The sequence below is a fragment of the Arachis ipaensis genome, chromosome B9 (genome assembly GCF_059453495.1).
Source record: "Arachis ipaensis isolate K30076 ecotype BB chromosome B9, ASM5945349v1, whole genome shotgun sequence".
NCBI lineage: Eukaryota > Viridiplantae > Streptophyta > Magnoliopsida > Fabales > Fabaceae > Arachis > Arachis ipaensis.
The window spans coordinates 43,918,257-43,939,238 of NC_142444.1; the positions used below are offsets into that span (position 1 = coordinate 43,918,257).

At 33.9% G+C, this 20,982-nt stretch overlaps 1 protein-coding gene across 1 annotated transcript; it reads left to right on the forward strand.

The window, feature by feature from the left end:
• Positions 1–393: 393 nt before the first annotated feature.
• On the forward strand, positions 394–6,310 carry LOC107615513 (uncharacterized). Its single transcript, XM_088498942.1, has 8 exons — positions 394–397; positions 686–785; positions 2,443–2,554; positions 3,490–3,570; positions 5,492–5,649; positions 5,733–5,822; positions 5,932–5,990; positions 6,093–6,310. The coding sequence occupies exons 1-8, from the start codon at positions 394–396 to the stop codon at positions 6,308–6,310; spliced, it is 822 nt and encodes a 273-aa protein (XP_088355068.1).
• The last annotated feature ends 14,672 nt before the right edge of the window (positions 6,311–20,982 follow it).

Below are 20,982 nucleotides of genomic sequence, written 5' to 3' on the forward strand. Positions count from 1 at the left end.
AAATCTAAAATTTTTCTACTTATTCCAATGGCTCGTATTAACAAAATTTCAGAAATCAATCTTACAATTGATAATTTGTGTGTACCTATACGAGTGATACGGTTATAAACACTACCAAATTATAAAAATTATTCATTGTCATACTTAATTGAGATTGTTTGGCTCGATGAAGACGTGAGTTTTCTACCAATTCTTTTATATTATTTTAAATTTATATTATTTATATTTTAAATTTGTTTTTTATCCCCATTCAATTGTTCTTTGATTTTTGTTTATCAATTCTATGGAGAAAAAATACATGCCTCAGTTAAGAGGGCTCTTATGTCTCGATTCGTGAATTTGCTAAGAGAAGGAATATCTTACCAAATAAGATATTTTAGTGTTGGACTCAATATGGGTAACTTCAAGATTACACATCATGAATATGTGGTTAATTTAAACCAACCTACCGATATGCACATACTTCCAAGATCGTCGAGTATCCCACGATATGGATTTAATTTTATGAGTTTTGACACTCTCAATGCTCTTGGGTACGATTACACATATTTGGTTGCTAAGTTTATTGTTTTGAAAAAAAATATAATTCATTTATAAATTTATTTATTTTATTGGTAATTTCGGTTGTATTTTTTTCTTAACAAACTTATTGACAACAAATTTTTTTTATTTTAATCTATTCTAGATGTTATTGGATATCTTGCTGAAATTGGGAGTGAGAAGACTCTTGAAAAAGATAGCAAATCTACTAAGTACAATGTTATTGAATTAGAGATTGATGATAGGTAATTATATATTTATTTTTATAAATCTAAAAATTTTTATTTTGACTTCATTGTAAATTTATGTATTTGAATTTATTTCAGAAGTTTATTCTCATCTTTTTAAATTGTTATTTCAATCACTACAAGAAAAGAGAGGTATTTTAACACTTTTTTTAACAATCATAATTAAGTGTAAAAATTAATATATATTTTTGACAAATATTACAAATGTCAAATTTTTTATGTTTTTTTTATGAATAATTTGACTGTAGAAAATTACTCCTCAATTTTGACACACATTTATTTTCAACTTACTCCACTATTCCTCTTCTTCGTTGAGCTCCATCAATTTTAACATCACACTGCTCTCAATTTGGGATCATACTACTCATTCTTCATCTTCAAAATCTCAATTTATTCTTCAGTTTTAAGATCTCATCTCATTCTTTGTTGCGAATTTTTGTTGAAAATTTTTTATGGTCAATAAATGTTAAAATAAATAGTATTTTTGATGGTTAATAAGTATCACAGAAAATATATTCTCAAATTTTTTTTAACGAATTATTTTTTACGGCCAATATTTATCAAAATAAGATTTAAACTTTTTTTTACAATTACTTATATGTTAAAATACTATTTTTGACAAAACTTTTATTAACATATTTCGATAGTTAAAATAGTGTCAAAATTTATTTTTTTTGATGAATTTTAATTTTTTTTTGATACATATAATCCTAAAAAATAATCCATATCATTGTAGTGAATTTATTTTGTTATGAATATTTTTATACTATTAAAATTTTTTTTCGCTTCAAAGATTTTAATTTATTAAAAAAATTGTTATCGGTGAATAGATCTTTTTCTATCTTTTTATGAAAAATATTATCATTGGCATGTTAATATTAAAATATAAATAATTAACATAATTTATAAAAAATAAAAATAAAAAGTGTAAACTTTGATAAGTTTGGATAAAATAAATCAGTTTGGATTGATGTTAAAAAAAGTATTTAAATTTTTTATTTTTTAAAATTTTTTTTAATAAAAAGAATTCTTTATGTCGTTTGTGTTTATGAATTTAAAATGATTAATTAACTAATTATTAATTTTTTTTAAATTGTGTTTGAAATTTTAACTTTGTTCATTTTTAAATTTTAAAAATATAAAAAATATATATAATTTCATATTATTTTATTGGTGGTTAATTTTTAAATTGTAATTAGTTTTTGTTTATTATAAAAAAAATATATTTAACATTAAACATTCTATTTGACATAGAAAAATAATAGAGTGTACACTTTTTGGTAACTATGCACACAAGTTACATGCTTTTTTAGGTTCCGGCAATAAGAATGGAGTTGTTGTCGTCTTACAATTTGTTAGAGTGAAGTTATATAACGGTAATATTTATTCATAATTTGTTAATATATCTTTCTATGTGAGCTTTTACTATTTTTTATGTGAGTTTTTACTCATTTTGTATTAAATTAAATTTTTTAGGAATGATTGTTTTACAAAATTTCATGTATGACACAAAGATATTCTTCAATCTTGAAGATGAAAATGACATCTAATTTAAAAATAGGTGTGTATTTTTTTTTTTTTTTTGGTTAATTCTTGAGTTTAGCACTATGTGTGTGTTATCTAACATAATTTTTTTTTTGCTCTATTTATCTAGTTTTGTAAGATTTGAAGAACCTAGGGATAACATGGGTAGAATTCCAAATGAAGCTGCATTCTTAAAAATTTATCAAGACAAAACCATTAAGCAGTTAAAGGAATTAAATATGGTAATTTTTTTTTTCTGACAAAAAGTTGAGGAAAAAAATAATCTAAATTCATTGCACATAGATTATTTTTGTTTATTCATCTTATTTATTTAAGTATATTTTTAGATTTAAAAACTTACTAAATTTAAGGAATTTAAATCATTAATTTTTTTTCTTTTCAGAATGTTGTTTGTGTTGTCTTGCCTACTATAAGTCATATTATGGATACTCCACACTGGTAGTACAGCCAATATGAATGCAACAGGTCCACGTATGCTTTTACAAAAACTTTTAGATGTTCAAGTTGTGTTAGTTTCCGTTTATCCATAACTCAAAGGTTATTTATTTATTTTTTTAATTTAAAGTCTAATAACAATGGATTAGATATTGAATAAGTCTATATATAGTTAACTCTTTTTATGCTATTTTTTTATTAAACAGGTACAATAGAATTTGGTTTTATTGATGACTCTGACTATGCATGTTTTGTAGTCTTTGACAAGGAGGTAAAACAAGTTTTGGAAAAGAGTTGTGTTGAGATACTTGATCCACTCCTATTAGTAAGTTTCAACTAATATTTATTTCTAAAAATATTAGTGAAGGTATTTTTAATGGTAATTTTTATATTTTTTATTATTAATATATTAGATGATACCTTATAGAAAGGAGATCTATCGGATACACATACACTTTTGCTCAACTTAATTAATAAGACTTTTTTTTTTCATAGTTGAAGTCCAAATATCTGATAATCTATATTTTTCACCTTCTTATAAAGTTAAGAAGATGACTGATGATGTGGACCTCATAAATAAATTCAAAAAAACTTATCCTATTCAAATTGTGGGTATAGTTATAAGTGTACATTTTATTAAAAATTAATTTATTTTTGGCTTCTTTGATCGTTAGTAGTATCCAATTTATAAATAATAATTAATAACTAATTTTAATTTTAGGATGTTGACTATACCAGTAGTTTGTTTCCAACTTCAAAGGCATCCTCAATCATTGAAGGGGAGGAAGAAGAAGGTGCTATGGTATTTGTTCAAAAAATAAATTTTTTGTTTGTTTCTTTTCTTAAAGTTAGAGCTTAATTTTATTCAAAAAATATTATCGAGATAAAATTAAAGGTGAGAAGGATGTCTTTAATTTAACATAGTATTTTGTACAGAATTTGTTACTTGAATTCTCCAATGAAGTTGCGGACAATGGTGAATTTGAAATGTTAGAAAATACTATTACACCAACTAAGTGACTATCTTCGAAGTCGGAAGATTTGGAGGTGGAAGGAGATACTTCAATTTGCAAGAAGATCAAGATTGAGAATGAAAATTGAGAATTTAGATGTACATATTTTTTAAATTCATTTTTAGAGTCTATCTAATAGAATAATGTCAAACATATATATTTTTTTGTGAAAACATTATTTTTTCTTGAGTTGCTATTTTTCTTTAGTTCTTTTCGATTTTTATGTTTGGAACTTAAAATTTATTTAAATATAAATTGAAGTTGTTTGGTTATTACTCGTGGTTTTATTTTTCAATTTGATTCACACCGTTGATATTTTATTAATTTTTGATTTAATATTTAATGTCATAAAGTTATAAATTTCTCATATGAATTCTTATTGATACAATTAAGTTAGTTATTAATTTTTAATGTATACTTATTTTAAAAAAAATCTAATTCTAATTTTTAATTAAAGTACTATATTTAAAATTTTAAATTTAAATTCAAAATATACTTTTATTTTTGAATTTTTAAGTAAGCAAATGGGTTTGAGAATATTTTTTAAAAATTTATATAATTATAAGCAAATATGCTAACTACAAAAGATTATATTAAATTAAATAGAATTATCAATCTTATTAAAATGTGAGGTTATTTATATTATTTAAAAGAAAATTTTAATTTGACATTTCTCTATACTTAATTTTGTTTCTAATGTTGTTCCGACAAAATTGAATTAATTTAGTATTAAAAAAAATTAAATATTTTTTCTAAATTTACGTAATTTATAAGGTTGCTAATTTTTAGATTGTATTTAATTTATTTATTTTTATCGATAAATAATAGGATTGATACTATTTATGATGAAACTAAAAAATTATTTTTAATTTAATAAATTCCTATATTCCTAATGAACAACGAACGTTTAATTAGGAAATTTTATTTAAAAATTTAAAATTTACACTAGCTAATTAAAAAACTCTATTTAAAAATTTGAAATTCTAATACTAATTCCTAATAAGCTAATAGAGGAGGAGACTTAGCATATGACACAAATGAATTGACTCATACATACTTATATACGGAACAAAAAGGACTCATGGGCAAAGGTCAGTATTCGATGAGATACTCAATATTGTTATTACAGACTCTGGTGATTTTTACTTCGTTTATGGGTATGGTGGGTGTGGTAAGACATTTATTTGGAATGGACTATTTTTTACTATTCGGTCTAGAAGAAAGATTGTTTTAAAGTCACATATAGTGAAATTGCGTCTTTACTCCTACTTGGTGGCAGAACCGCTCATTCTAGATTTTTAATACCCATTACAATTATTGATGAATCTATTTGCAACATCAAGCATGATAGTTTAAAGGCTGAGCTGCTCATCAAAACTCAAAAGTAGCTTAATAATTTAGGATGAAGCTCCAATGCTCAATAAAATATGCTTTGAAGCACTTGATTGAACGCTCAGGGATCTTATATCAGTTACCAATCAACATAAGATACATCAATCATTTGGTGATAAGGTTGTTATTCTAGAAGGTGATTTCAATCAGATACTTTCGGTGATTCCGAAAGAGAGTAGACATGATATATTGTCATTAGCTATTAACTCATCCCATCTGTGGTCATTTTGTAAGATTCTGAAGCTGCATACGAATATGAGACTTCTAATATCTTCTTCAGATTAACATAAAGGTGAAATGAAGACATTTGTTAATTAGATACTTGATGTTAGAAATAGAAATATTGGTTCTTTTGTTGGTGATGAGTCAGAAGTTGAAATTTCAGATGATCTGTTGATTACAACTACTGATGACCCTCTCTCTCATTTGGTAAACTTTGTATATCCAAATTTGTTGCAAAACATGTCAGATTGCAGGTATTTTCAGAATAGGGCAATTCTTGCACCAATGCTTGAGAGTGTCGAGAAGGTAAACGATTTCATCTTGACAATCTTTCCAGGGATGAATTGGAAAAGGAGTATCTGAGTTCTGACACAATATGTCAAGCTGATGAGAATGAAGATGTACAACAAGAGTGGTTCACACCAGAGTTATGACATCAAATGTTCAGGACTACCCAATCACAAGTTGATTTTGAAGTCAGGAGTTGTTGTAATGTTATTGTAAAACATAGACCAGACTTCAGGTTTATGCAACAGGACAAGGTTAATAGGTAACGAACTTGACAACAACGTAATTGGAGCGATGGTAGTGACTGGTAGAAATATTGGAGATAAAGTGTACATTTCAGGAATGAACTTGATCTCTTTAGATTCATGATTGCCATTTAAGTTTCAATAGAGACAATTTCCATTAACAGTATACTTTGCAGTGACCATTAACAAGAGTCAGGGTCAATCATTATCACATGTAGGACTTTACTTGCCAAAATCAGTGTTCACCTATGGACAACTTTATGTTACTTTGTCAAGAGTTAAGGGTCGCAGTGGCCTTAGGGTTCTAATTCTTGACGAAGATGGCAATCCAAAGTCATCAACAACAAATGTCGTGTTCAAAGAAGTTTTTAATAATATTTAGGTAAGAAAAATGTTATTTTCATTTTAATAGCATGTTATGATTTACACTTTTGTACAAATATTTACTGTAGATATAACTAATTTATCTATAACTCTGCTTTCAGACTTGAGATGAAATGTGTATCAGGGAGTACAACATCATATGCAAATACTTTTTTAATGAAGTTAATAAGATACTAGGTTGTCGATAAATTTTTATTTCCCTTTTGATATAAAGTTTAGTGTAAAATTGACTTGCTATTATTACAGTTAGTTATATATGTTCTTATTTTTTCATGTCTCCCTCCTTATGGTTCAAAAATATTATAGTCTTCAAGCTGTTCTATTTGTATTTTACTTTGAATAAAGATAAAACAGCATATTTAGTATGTTTATTATATAATGACGATGATAGTGTTGTACTAAATAAAAAAAATATGAATATAATATATTTTTTTCGATTTAACATGTCAAATTTAAATGTAAGCCCATACATCGCACGGATTTAACACTAGTTTGCTAAAAGACGAAATATCTTATCAAATAAGATATTTTGGCGTTGGACTCAATGTGGATAACTTCAAGACTACACATCATGGGTATGTGGTTAATTTAAACCAACGTACCAATGTGTACATACTTTTAGAATCATCAAGTATCCCATGATATGGATTTAATTTTGTGAATTTTGACACTCTCAATACTCTTGGATTCGATTACACCTATTTAGTTGGTAAGTTTATTGTTTTAAAAAATCATAATTTATTGTTAAATTTATTTATTTTATTGATAATTTCGGTTGTATTTTTTCTTAACAAACTTATTGACAACAAACATTTTTTATTTTAATCCATTCTAGATGTTATTAGATATCTTGCTAGAATTGGGAGTGAGAGGACTCTTGAAAATGATGGCAAGTCTACCAAGTACGATGTTATTGAATTAGAGATCGAATATGGATAATCGTATATATGTTTTTATAAATCTAAAAATTTTGATATTGACTTCATTGTAAATTTAGGTATTTAAATTTATTTCAGAAGTTTATTCTCATTTTTTTAAATTATTATTTCAACTTATTTTATTATGAATATTTTTGTAATATTAAACCTTTTTTTTTGCTTGAAAAATTTTAATTTATCTAAAAAATTTTGTTATCGGTGAACATATCTTTTTTCTATCTTTTTATGTAAAATGTTATCATTGGCATGCTAATATTAAAATATAAATAATAATCATAATTCACAAATTATTTTTATAATATTTAAAAATTCTTGATATTTTCTAAATAAAGATGGATATTAATTTGTTAAAATTTTTTTATTAGAATTTGACATTAGAACTCATTTATCTAATAAAATAAAATATTTTGTAAAAAATATAGATATATTATGAAAGATAGATATATTAAAACACAAGTAATAATATATATGGAGATAAATATATATAATTTATTTACATAAATGACATTAGTAACATGATTATCATAAAAATAAAAGATATATGATGAAGTATTAGCAAATCTAAGCCCATTGAAGAGTACTGATAACAACATTATTAACTAATCCCTATTTTAATTAAAGCGGGTAAAAATAAAAGGTTTAATTACTTTGTTGGTCCCTATAGTTTTACAAAATTTTTAATTAAGTTCATATACTTTTTTCCTTTTAATTGAGTTCTTGCAACAATTTATTTTTTTAATTGGGTCCCTACACTTTTTTTTCTTTTTATTTGGTCCCTGCACGAAATATTTTTTTTAGTTGGGTTCTTATACAATTAAGTCAATTACTGCTAAGAGGGACCTAATTGAAAAAAAAAATTGGTGCAGGAATCCAATTAAAAAGAAAAAAGTATAGGGACCTAATTGGAAATTTCGTGAAACTATAGGAACTAACAGAGTAATTAAACCAAAATAAAATGAAGACGACAACAACAACAACATAATAATAATAATAATAATATTTTCTCTCAAGATTCGGGATCGATTTGTCAAACTGGAACTAACCATGGAAAATCAAAATTTCGAAAAACACCATTTTGTTATAAAACTTAGGGTGTTACAGGTAAGGTATAACCTGGTCACAGTTAAACAACACATATAGATGTGCGGCATCAATTTCTTTTTTCTCTAAGCAATATTCACTACTCGCGCCCATCGCAACTCCTTCCGGAACAAATATTGGATAGGTTGGTACACATGACAAGGTGTTCGCCTTCTCATTGTTCCTTCCAAATCTTATTCTACGTGACTCAATATGAGGCTCAAAATAGAAAGAGCAACATGCGGATGTTTCTTTAGTAAGGAATGCTTCACAGATACTACCTTCGATCTGAACTCTATTCTTCACGGTGTGCTTGAATGACCCAATTATCTGTTCAAAAGAGTACATCCACCTAAATTGGACCGGCCCACACACTCTTGCTTCGTATGACAGGTGGATTACTAAGTGTTTCGTAGCATCAAAAAATTCTGGCGGGAATATCCTCTCAAACTTACAAAGTATGATGGGATGTTCTTTCCATTCCTGTGAGATCATTAATGCTAAGGTTTGTGGCACATAACTCCCTAAATAATTCACTTATTTCTGTGAGACATTTCGGATGATGGTAGAAAATTCTCTGAACGTGACAAGAAATAATTTTATAAAGATATAACAATCATGACTCTTCAACCCAACAAGAGTACCTTGTGATATATTTGCACATCTACCCAAGTTAGAACCGTAACCATTGGAGAACCTCAATCCTCTAATCCACCTACAAATATTTTGTCTCTGGTCCTTCATTAGAGCAAACACTGCCTTTGGTTTAGTCCATCGGCCGTTCTTAAGTGTCGTTAAGCTCATATTTGGCTACTTGCAAATGTCCTCCAAGTCTAACCTTACCTTATCGTTATCCTTTATACGCTCATCATCCATTACCGTGTGCATAATATTATCAAATATATTTTTTTCAAGGTGCATCACGTTTCACTAAGACAACTCCCATAATATACTTTGTTTCATCCAATAATTCTCTCTGCCATATCCGGAGGTCTCAACCTTGCCCCGTTATCGATGATCCTTAGGATTCTACTGACATGATGCCAAGCTTGCAAACCACTCAACCTTACAGATGCCTCTTCTTATTCACTTTTATTCTTCCTAAATGAGTCCTTGTTGCATGAAAAGGATGATCAATATCAAAGAACTTTCGGTGACAATCAAACCACAAATTCTTACTCCCATTCGTCAACCAAAATGCCTTTGTATCCTCCATACAAATAGGACAGGACATTTGTAACACCCTACTACACAGAGTCTTATGCTTAAGTCATAAGACAGAGGTGGTGATGTATTACAACTTCTAAAAATAAAATTTAGTACATATAGTATTGTAAAGAATGTTTATAACTAGGAGCCTTTGAAGGAAAATGGGTAAATCAAAATTGTAACCCGAAAAACACACACTCCGATCGATAACGTAACGAAACAGATAAAGAATAAGCTAACGCAAGAATATATCCAAAGAGTGCCAAAAACATAAATATCCAAAACTTAAAATCCGGTTGCGAAGAAAACCGATCCGAGTATAGAAGTATATACAAATATATATAAAGCAAGAAACCCAAAAGAAACCCAAAGGGTGAAATACAAAACCTATTCTCCAAGACAACCTCTAAGAGGAGTCAAACAATATATTTATATACATCATTTAGTGGAGATAAAAATATCTAAGTAAAAACATAAGACCAAAAATAAAGTCCCGAGAACAAGGATCTTCGCTAAGTCCAAAAGTCTCCAGCATGCCTCAGCGAGAAGCCTCACGTCCTGCATCTGAAAACTACAAAATTTGCATGGGTGAGAACCGGAGGTTCTCAGTATGGGAACAGTGCCCACATATCTAACATGTAATGTCTTGGGAAAGCCAAAGGCAATCCTAGAACTTCCACCAGATAAATCAAAGCTTATAAACAGACTAAACCATAAATGGCAACTGATTAAAGATTCTTCAGTCTATCTATTACTTCCCTTTCCAAGTCCTTCAGACCTCCTAACCACCAGCAGTAATATAATATGACAAACATAGTTATATCAGACAAGGAGATATACAAATAGGAAACAGATATGACATTTAGACAATTAGAAAGTATTATGCAGTCAATTAGGCAATTCCAAACAATTCACATAATATGCATATGATGAATGCCTGTTCCTAATGGCTGATGATATCATCTGCTGGTTATATAGCCAACCTGACAAGTCCTGGTAGCTAACCATTGGACTGTCCCTCTGTCGTGCATCCCCAACTCGAGTTATACTCAATCATAAATCATAATTCATATCCAACACCCTCACTGGTGTATATTCACGGGGGCGAGCTCATCCGGAACTTTCACAGTGTCCGGCCACACTTACGACATAGGGTCAGTGAAGAACTGAAGATTGATGGTTTAGAGGTTATAGTAAACTCTCGTTGTGAGTATAGTTACTAAACCAAGCAATCAACCTTTCTTACAAACGTTTTGGTTGTCATAAGTAACAAACCCCTTAAAAATTGATAACCAAGTATTTAAACCTCGGGTCGTCTTCTCAAGGAACTGGAGAGGAGAGAAGGGAGGGGAGGGGTTCAGGGGGCGCGATAATAGGGTTTCGCGTGACCTAGGGGGGTTATAAATTTGAATCCACGTGGCCGCATGGGGCACGTGGTCGCCTAGCTGGTGCGAAATAGGGGTGACGCGATCGCGTGGGTCGCGCGATCGCATGGGTCGCACGATCGCATGGAAGGGATAAAAAGGGGTAGGACGCGATTGCCTGGGGCATGCGATCGCGTCGCTGGAATTTGTGCTAAACGCACGAATCCAGCGTCGTTCCAGCCCAACTCTCTGTCTCTTTTTGGAATTTGTGCAATCCATGCGACGCGATCGCGTCGCTCACGCGGTCGCGTGGGATTGATTGTATGCAAGTGACGCGATCGCGTGGGTCATTTTGTGCTAGACACACAATGGCCGCACAATTCCAGCCCAACTTTCTGGACGTTTGATCCTTACGCCGATTTCCATATCACGCGGCCGTGTGGGTGACGCGATCGCGCGGGTAGTATTTTTGGCAATATGACGCGATCGCATGAGTGATGCGGTCGCGTCGCGCACCCTTTTTTTTGTAGAATGCAGAATGCAGTATGCAGAATGCAATGCTTAATGTGAATGCTATGCATGATTCCAGGTTCAATAAAATAAAAATAAAATTAAAAAACAAACAAAACTAAATAAAATTAAAATTGTAAAAGGAACGATCATACCATGGTGGGTTGTCTCCCACCTAGCACTTTTAGTTAAAGTCCTTAAGTTGGACATTAGATGAGCTTCCTGTTATGGTGGCTTGTGTTTAAATTCATCCAAAAATCTCCACCAATGCTTGGAATGCCAATAGCCTCCGGGGTCCCAAACTAGGCATGTAAAGCTTCTGAGCAGCTTCAAACAGAGTCTCAGGCTCCCGGGGTGACGAATGTCAGAATAGAATCCATGATCCCAAGCCTTGTTTTTAAATCCGCCTCCGTCTTGATCTATATTTTTCCATCCGGGCGGTTTAGAAAGTAGATTCTCACCATAGTGACCAAACGTTTTCCGAGATCCATTCGATTGAGCATGATACCAATCCGTGCACTTCGAGTTGAAGCGTGGAGCATTATTGAACCTTGTGCACCAGCTCTGAGTGAGAGCCATTTCCCTCTTACTCTTAAAGCCGCAGAGGGCTCTAAGCTGGCCATCTGTTTCAAGTAAACCATATTCAAGTGAATAAGTAAAGTTAAAGGTTAAGGATTGTACCCACTTGAAGCTTGTATTAGGCGGTAATGGCCTTGGGGTAGGTGTTTCTGGTGGTTCTGTAAGTTCTACTCCCTTGTGCTCTTCTGTGAATTCCTCCACTTCTTCGCAAGATTCTTCAAATGCATCTGTATCCTGGTCAAAGTCTTCTATGTCTTCCTCATCACTCGAGTCATAGATCGGAGGTTGAGAGAAATCTACCTCTGCATCATCTTCGTATTCATTTGGGAAAGATTCTTCGATCTCAGAGAATTCACTTGTGGATGTAAGTTCATTACTAAGAGAGCTTGACTTGTGACTATCATCATCAAGGGAATTTGTGTCTTGGGTTATTCCGTCTAGTTCTTCATAAACAACTTGCCTCGGGGATTGTGCTCTATCCTCCTTAGCATCAACTGTAACGTCCTTGACGGAGTTCTCCTCAACTCTGGATTCCCATGGAGGTTCAGCGTCTCCTAGATCTTCAACCAACTCGTCTTCTTGTACAATGACAGCTTCTTCTACTTGTTCTAGTACGAATTCATGCTCTGTCTTGTCCACTGGAGTCTCTAGTATTTCCTTCATGCTACGCTCTTCATTAGATTGTCCACATGGGGCTGTGGTTGGTCCTTGAATGTTCGCGCGTCTAGAAGCTAATTGAATTACTGCTTGCTCCAGTTGTCGAATGGTTGTTTAAAGTTTATTTACTGTTGCCTTGAGGCGAACTTCTGGTTCTCTGGGTGATGGATTTGGACATGAAACATAGGGAAGTGGTGGTGCTTGGGAGTGATTGGATTGGAACTGGGGTAGGAAAGGATCATACGGTGGCGAATGGTGAAGAGAAGCTTGTGAGTATGGTGGTTCGAGGTTCTGTTGAGAGGATGGTCTATAGGCACGGGGTGGGGCTTGTTGGTAGTTACAAGGTTGTCCACCATATCTATCAGCTGGGTATGCATTGTAGAATGGTCGTTGTCCATGATATCTTGGAGGGTGTTGTTGCATGAAGGGTTGATTAGATCCTCTTGGCTCCATCCATCCTTGATTGGTTTGACCTTGATGCATATTCCTGCTGTAACTTCTATTTCCTTCAACAAAGTTAGACCCAAACTCAAAGTGAGAGGGGTGAGAATTCATAGTAGCAAATAAAATTAAAAAGGAAAAACAGAAATAAATAAAGAAGTAAAAGAAAAATATTTACAATAACTGATGAGATATTTTGGAGGAAAAATAAATCTCTCCCAAAACACCCAAAACTAACCGGCAAGTGTACCGGGTCGTATCAAGTAATAAAAACTCACTGGAGTGAGGTCGATCCCACAGGGATTGAAGGATTGAGCAATTTTAGTTTAGTGGTTGATTTAGTCAAGCGAATCAAGATTTGGTTGATGGTTTTGTGACTTGCAGAATTAAATTGCATTGAAGTAAAGAGAACAAGAAATAAATTGCTGAAACTTAAAGAACAAGAAATTAAATGGCAGAAACTTAAAGTGCAAGAAATGTAAATTGCAGAATCTTAAAGTGCAAGGAATGTAAATTGCTTGAAATGTAAAGGGGATTGGGATGTGGATTTGCAGAAATTAAACAAGGAAAAGCTAAATTGCATCAAACAGAAGAGGGAAAGGGAATTGGGATTGAACCGGATGTGAAGCAGAAAATTAAATGGACGTAGAAAGCAGTAAACAGAGAATTGAAATGGGAATTTAGATCTCAGGACCCAGAGACTAGAAAACCAAGTCTAGATCTCAATGCCTTCCTAGATCCAACAGGAACAATTGCAAGGGAATTGTAAATTGCAAAGAAAAGAGATGAAGAACAATGAACTGGAAATGGAATTCAATTAATAGTAAAGAAACAAAGAGATCCAAGATTGAGATTGAAACAGAATTTCTTCAATTCTCTAATCCAAGATCCAAGACAAATGTAAAATTAAATTGAAAGCAATGAAAACAAGAAATTAAAGTTCACTCAAGTTCAAAAGCTCTCCGAAAACTATTATGAAAATTCTAAAAGGAAAGCTCCCCGAATAACTTGAATTCTATCCTATTTATACACTTTCAAAAATGATCTTCAAGCCTTGAGTTGGGCCTTTGCTCTTGGTGGAATTGGGTTGAAAGAGGCCTTGGTTGATTGCTCTTGAAGTTTGGAGAAGAACCGAAGTGAACCAATTGAACTAGTTTTGAAGTTAGCCAAAGTTGGACCAAAAGTTTGAGCCAAAGTTAGGGGTCTAACTTTGGCCCCAACTTTTCATATCAGCAAGCCAAATTCTTCTGGTATGGACGTTGGTGCCAACGTTAGGGGTCTAACTTTGACCCTAACGTTGGCCTTGTTTAGTGCTAGTGGCGCCAACGTTAGCCTCCAAGTTAGGGGGCTAACGTTGGCGCAAACGTTGGTGCCCCTCCCTTGTGTCTTCATGTGCCAACGTTAGCCTCCAAGTTAGGGGGCTAACGTTGGCGCAAACGTTGGCCCTTCCCCCTTTGTAATTCATGTGCCAACGTTAGTGCCCAGGGGAGAACTTCTCTTGCCAACGTTAGCCTCCAAGTTAGGGGGCTAACGTTGGCTCAAACGTGGGGAGCCCAGGGAGTAATCTTCATGCCTAACGTTAGCCTCCAAGTTAGGGGGCTAACGTTGGGGCTAACTTCATGCCTCCTGGTTCAATTTCACTTATTCCATTGTCCTCTCTTCACTTCTAGCCATTCCTCTTTGCTTCAACCTTTCTCCAAGCCTTCTTCACCTATCATTAATCAACCAAACTTATCAAAGCTATGCTCAAAATCATGAGATATTCATTCTTTCACAATATGCAACAAATATAGCATAAAACCTCATGAAATGGCATAAATTCATATATGGTTAGTTCAATCAAGGGAAACATGAAAATCTACTCAATTAGCTTGCTTGTAGCTCAAGAAAGTGCATAATTCTAATGAAAACAAAAGAAAAAGACTAGCTAAAACAGGCTAGGATGACTTGTCATCACAACACCAAACTTAAAGCTTGCTTGTCCTCAAGCAAGAAATGAATTATGCTCAGAGATTCTTTCAATTAAGATGGATTGAGGAACACTTGTAAAGTACAGTGAGTGAAGTGATCAAGTATGAGTGGGGTGAACTCTAAATCATATGCTTATGTAAGGGCTTCAGTGCTCACTAGTCCTTACATATTGGGAGTCGTAGGTCTTAGGATTTTCATCCAAATGGTATCATGGAGATCTCTTTATATGTAATCACCTTGAAGCAGCTTATAATTTCTGTGCTTTGGCCTTGACTCTAAGTATCATGTCTCAAAGCGGCTCTTTAGATAAGCTTTCAATCAATACTCCTAAACCAGTTGGTTTTAAGGTATTAGGTGTTAAAGCACCCCTAAGGATTTACTTGCTCAAGCCTCTTTCTTTGACACAACTCAACCACAAGCATTTTACTAGGCTACCAACTCTTTGAGTCATTGTTTCTTCTTTCTTTTCTGCCTAGTAATTGATGCTCAGAGCCTTGGGCCATGTTCTTTTTGTTTTTGCATTTTCTTTTCTTTCTTTTTGTTTTGTTTGCTGCTTCTTGGATCAATAGATTTTTGAGAATCTCCACAATACTTCTTTGAACTTCATGTCCCGCCTATGAGCTCCCATGCAAGTTTTCACAAGCATGCAACCTCAATACATGATCATACAACTAGAACCACCACTTCTCCTAATCTTTTGCTTGCCTCAAAATTGTTTAATTCCTCAATCCTTCTTTTCAAAGAACTTTCATGTGATGTATTTCTTGAAAATTGAGTGCAAACAAGTTTTGAAGATGAGAATGTTGTGAATGATCAAACATCTTGCTTATTGAATTATAAAGAAAGAAATTATACTATGCAGGCAGGCAGGGGTCTATAGAAAGAAAACTATACTATGCAGACAGGCAGGGCAATTAAGGGTACAATCCAACTTTCAATCACAGCAATATTTGATATGGAACAATCACTTAACAATACAACCTGTTGAAGTTTACTTGCTTTCCTTCTTCTCATCATCATCATTGCTGGCCTTTAGGTTCATCTTTTGTTTCTTTGGTTGATGATGCTTAATCCTTCCAACAGCTTGTATGGGCCTCTGCAATGATATTGAAAGTTGCTTGTTCCCCAAGCACTTGAAAAATGGTTAGCTTGCATGATTTATTTGTGGGCCTTTGTACTTACTTTGGTGTGGGAACACCAAACTTAGTACCTTGCCAATGCATCGGATTAACCATGTGTAAAACTCTTTTTCTTTTTCAAAAATGACAAAACTGAAAACTAGGAAACAGCAGAATAGTTAACTAGTTCATCCATCATGCTTGAAGCCATCATTATGCAGAGAGTGAGAATGTGTTTTATAATGGGATTTTGGTGAAACACCAAACTTAGAATCCTTCATTCTCCTTTATATTGTTTTGGTGTGTACACCAAACTTAGCTTCTTGCAATATAGATAAAACTAATTAACCTTTTTATTGAAATAGATATGAAAAGATAATTACTTCAGGTTGGGTTGCCTCCCAACAAGCGCTCTTTTATTGTCACTAGCTTGACATACTTCACTCTGTGCTCATGAAAGTTGAGGCTTCTGTTGCCTTAGGTTTCCTCCTCTTGCTATGGGCTTCCTTCCCTCTGTTTCTCTTTCCATAGCCTTCTTATTTTCCTCCACGACTCCCTTCTCTTTTAACACAGCATCCTTTTCATGGCTCTTTGGGTTCAGAGTCCCCTTTTTTTCACCCAATTCAGTAAGGTTTTGCACTAATTGTTCCACCTGCCTTTCAAGTCTTCTGAGTGAAGCCTCCTGGTTCTTGCTTATCATTTCTTGATGCTTCTTTATTTCTTCCCGCTCTATTGCCATCATTTCTTGAATTCTTATGGATCTCTCCATCAGCATTTCTAGAATATAGATCCTTTGAAAGGTTGGAAGTGGTTGTGGCAGTTGTGGTGGTTGATGAATGTCATTTTGAGCGAATGGTGAGGTAGGACGGGGTTGGAAGTGTGTATGATTATTGTTGTGGGGGTGTGTTTTAAGTTGATTTTTGAAGTTGGGGTTATTGCAGTTGAAGTCCCTTGGTCTTTGATTTTGGTTCTCAACCCCCCTCCCATTAGAATGAGTCCTCCAAGGTGGATTGTACACATCATTCTGAGGTCTGTTCTGGAGCATGCTAGAGTGATTGCTTGGAGCTTGCAGTTGCTCATAGCTTTGTTGCTCATGGTTAATGGCCCCAAAGCTTTGTTCAGCTTGATTACACCCATATGAGCTTTGAGTCAGGTTGTATGCATGTACTACAGCATGTCTCAACTCAATGATTTTTTTTAGCCATCATATCTAATTGTTGTAGAGTCTGCTGATGCATCTGCTTGTTTTGGCTTAGGATTGAATCTACTCCTTCTAGCTCCATTACTCCTCTCCTTTGTGATGGTTGGCGGTTTCTTTGATGAGCAAAGAAATATTGATTGTTGGCCACCATGTCCACAAGATTCTGAGCTTCCTCAGCAGTTTTCATCAGTTGTAGTGAACCTCCAGCAGAATAATCTAATGCCTCCTGAGATTTCAATGTCAGGCCTTCATAGAAATTTTGCAGCACGTCCCATTCATTGAACATCTCTGGAGGACACTTTCTGATTAAGGCTTTGTACCTCTCCCATGCTTCGTACAAGGATTCGGCATCTAATTGTGTGAATGTCTGCACCTCGGTTTTCAGCCTGATGACTCTTTGGGGTGGATAGAATTTGGCTAGAAATTTAGTCACCAAGTCATCCCAACTAGTGATACTTCCTTGGGGAAAAGTTTCAAGCCATTGTGCAGCCTTATCCCTTAATGAGAACGGGAACAGCAGAAGCTTGTAGGTTTCAGGATTCACGCCATTGGATTTGACAGTGTCACAGATCCTTAAGAAGGTAGACAGATGTTGATTTGGATCCTCCAATGGTCCTCCCCCAAATGAGCAATTGTTCTGGACCAATGTGATGAGTTGTGGCTTCAGTTCAAAGTTATTTGCATTGACATTAGGGGTGAGAATGCTGCTTCCACAATGTCTAGCATTTGCAAAGGTATAGGAAGCCAATACTCTCCGCTGTTGTGGTTGATTATTGATTCCTCCTTCTGGATTAGATGTATCTCCTTCCATCTCGTGGAATTCTTCGTCTGATTCCTCTTGTCCAATAATATTTTTCCCTCTTTCAGCTCTTCTTAACCTCCTGAGAGTTCTTTCGTCTTGTTCATGAAAATTGAGTATGGTTCTTCTTGTACCTGACATACAAGCAGAGCATGAGGAATGCACAAAACCAGTGACACTTCAATTTACTGCCAGATTGAAGTGTTAGTTAGTTTAAGCAAAAAATCAAACAGTTAGTGGGTTAATCAAAATTAAAGAAAAAGTGCTTGATCTAGATTACCACCTCACTTAATCATTGTCAATCTAATCAATCCCCGGCAACGGCGCCAAAAACTTGATGAGATATTTTGGAGGAAAAATAAATCTCTCCCAAAACACCCAAAACTAACCGGCAAGTGTACCGGGTCGTATCAAGTAATAAAAACTCACTGGAGTGAGGTCGATCCCACAGGGATTGAAGGATTGAGCAATTTTAGTTTAGTGGTTGATTTAGTCAAGCGAATCAAGATTTGGTTGATGGTTTTGTGACTTGCAGAATTAAATTGCATTGAAGTAAAGAGAACAAGAAATAAATTGCTGAAACTTAAAGAACAAGAAATTAAATGGCAGAAACTTAAAGTGCAAGAAATGTAAATTGCAGAATCTTAAAGTGCAAGGAATGTAAATTGCTTGAAATGTAAAGGGGATTGAGATGTGGATTTGCAGAAATTAAACAAGGAAAAGCTAAATTGCATCAAACAAAAGAGGGAAAGGGAATTGGGATTGAACCGGATGTGAAGCAGAAAATTAAATGGACGTAGAAAGCAGTAAACAGAGAATTGAAATGGGAATTTAGATCTCAGGACCCAGAGACTAGAAAACCAAGTCTAGATCTCAATGCCTTCCTAGATCCAACAAGAACAATTGCAAGGGAATTGTAAATTGCAAAGAAAAGAGATGAAGAACAATGAACCGGAAATGGAATTCAATTAATAGTAAAGAAACAAAGAGATCCAAGATTGAGATTGAAACAGAATTTCTTCAATTCTCTAATCCAAGATCCAAGACAAATGTAAAATTAAATTGAAAGCAATGAAAACAAGAAATTAAAGTTCACTCAAGTTCAAAAGCTCTCCGAAAACTATTATGAAAATTCTAAAAGGAAAGCTCCCCGAATAACTTGAATTCTATCCTATTTATACACTTTCAAAAATGATCTTCAAGCCTTGAGTTGGGCCTTTGCTCTTGGTGGAATTGGGTTGAAAGAGGCCTTGGTTGATTGCTCTTGAAGTTTGGAGAAGAACCGAAGTGAACCAATTGAACCGGTTTTGAAGTTAGCCAAAGTTGGACCAAAAGTTTGAGCCAAAGTTAGGGGTCTAACTTTGGCCCCAACTTTTCATATCAGCAAGCCAAATTCTTCTGGTATGGACGTTGGTGCCAACGTTAGGGGTCTAACTTTGACCCTAACGTTGGCCTTGTTTAGTGCTAGTGGCGCCAACGTTAGCCTCCAAGTTAGGGGGCTAACGTTGGCGCAAACGTTGGTGCCCCTCCCTTGTGTCTTCATGTGCTAACGTTAGCCTCCAAGTTAGGGGGCTAACGTTGGCGCAAACGTTGGCCCTTCCCCCTTTGTAATTCATGTGCCAACGTTAGTGCCCAGGGGAGAACTTCTCTTGCCAACGTTAGCCTCCAAGTTAGGGGGCTAACGTTGGCTCAAACGTGGGGAGCCCAGGGAGTAATCTTCATGCCTAACGTTAGCCTCCAAGTTAGGGAGCTAACGTTGGGGCTAACTTCATGCCTCCTGGTTCAATTTCACTTATACCATTGTCCTCTCTTCACTTCTAGCCATTCCTCTTTGCTTCAACCTTTCTCCAAGCTTTCTTCACTTATAATTAATCAACCAAACTTATCAAAGCTATGCTCAAAATCATGAGATATTCATTCTTTCACAATATGCAACAAATATAGCATAAAACCTCATGAAATGGCATAAATTCATATATGGTTGGTTCAATCAAGGGAAACATGAAAATCTACTCAATTAGCTTGCTTGTAGCTCAAGAAAGTGCATAATTCTAATGAAAACAAAAGAAAAAGACTAGCTAAAACAGGCTAGGATGACTTGTCATCAATAACCAATAATAAGGCACACGTTAGCAGTTCCCCGGCAACGGCGCCATTTTGAAGAACTGAAGATTGATGGTTTAGAGGTTATAGTAAACTCTCGTTGTGAGTATAGTTACTAAACCAAGCAATCAACCTTTCTTACAAACGTTTTGGTTGTCACAAGTAACAAACCCCTTAAAAATTGATAACCGAGTATTTAAACCTCGGGTCGTCTTCTCAAGGAACTGCAGGGAAGTATTTTCTTATTATTGGTTATGAAGATTGTAGAATTGGGGTTTCAAGAATGAGGAACAAGTAATTTAATGACGAGTAAATTAAATGGCAATTAAAAATAGATAAATAACTGTAAAATAAACTTTTGGCAAGGTATGAGAATTAGAGGTCCTATTCTGGCTATCCTTATCAATAATGATAATAATTGAATCTTAATTCCACTTCATTAGCCTTTACTAATATAAAGGAAGGTCAAGGGATTAATTGGTTTGATCTTCGGATCCTATTTATTTCCTAAGAAAAGATTGGAATTATTGAAGTTCAATTCAATTAACAAGATAAAAATTATCAATCACATTTGAGTTTGACAACTCCTGAGTTACTGATTTCTTAACCAAAACCAAAAGGGGGAAAGTAAATCTACTGGAATAAAAATGTCTTCAGAGTAAAAGCAACAATAGCATAAATAAAAGAAATCAATATTAAA

Excerpts from the sequence above, each read along its gene's own strand:
- LOC107615513 (XM_088498942.1), top strand. Across the intron at positions 5,650-5,732 it reads CAAAACATGTCAGATTGCAG|GGATGAATTGGAAAAGGAGT; the intron begins GTATTTTCAGAA and ends CAATCTTTCCAG. Across the intron at positions 5,823-5,931 it reads CAAGAGTGGTTCACACCAGA|GACAAGGTTAATAGGTAACG; the intron begins GTTATGACATCA and ends TTTATGCAACAG.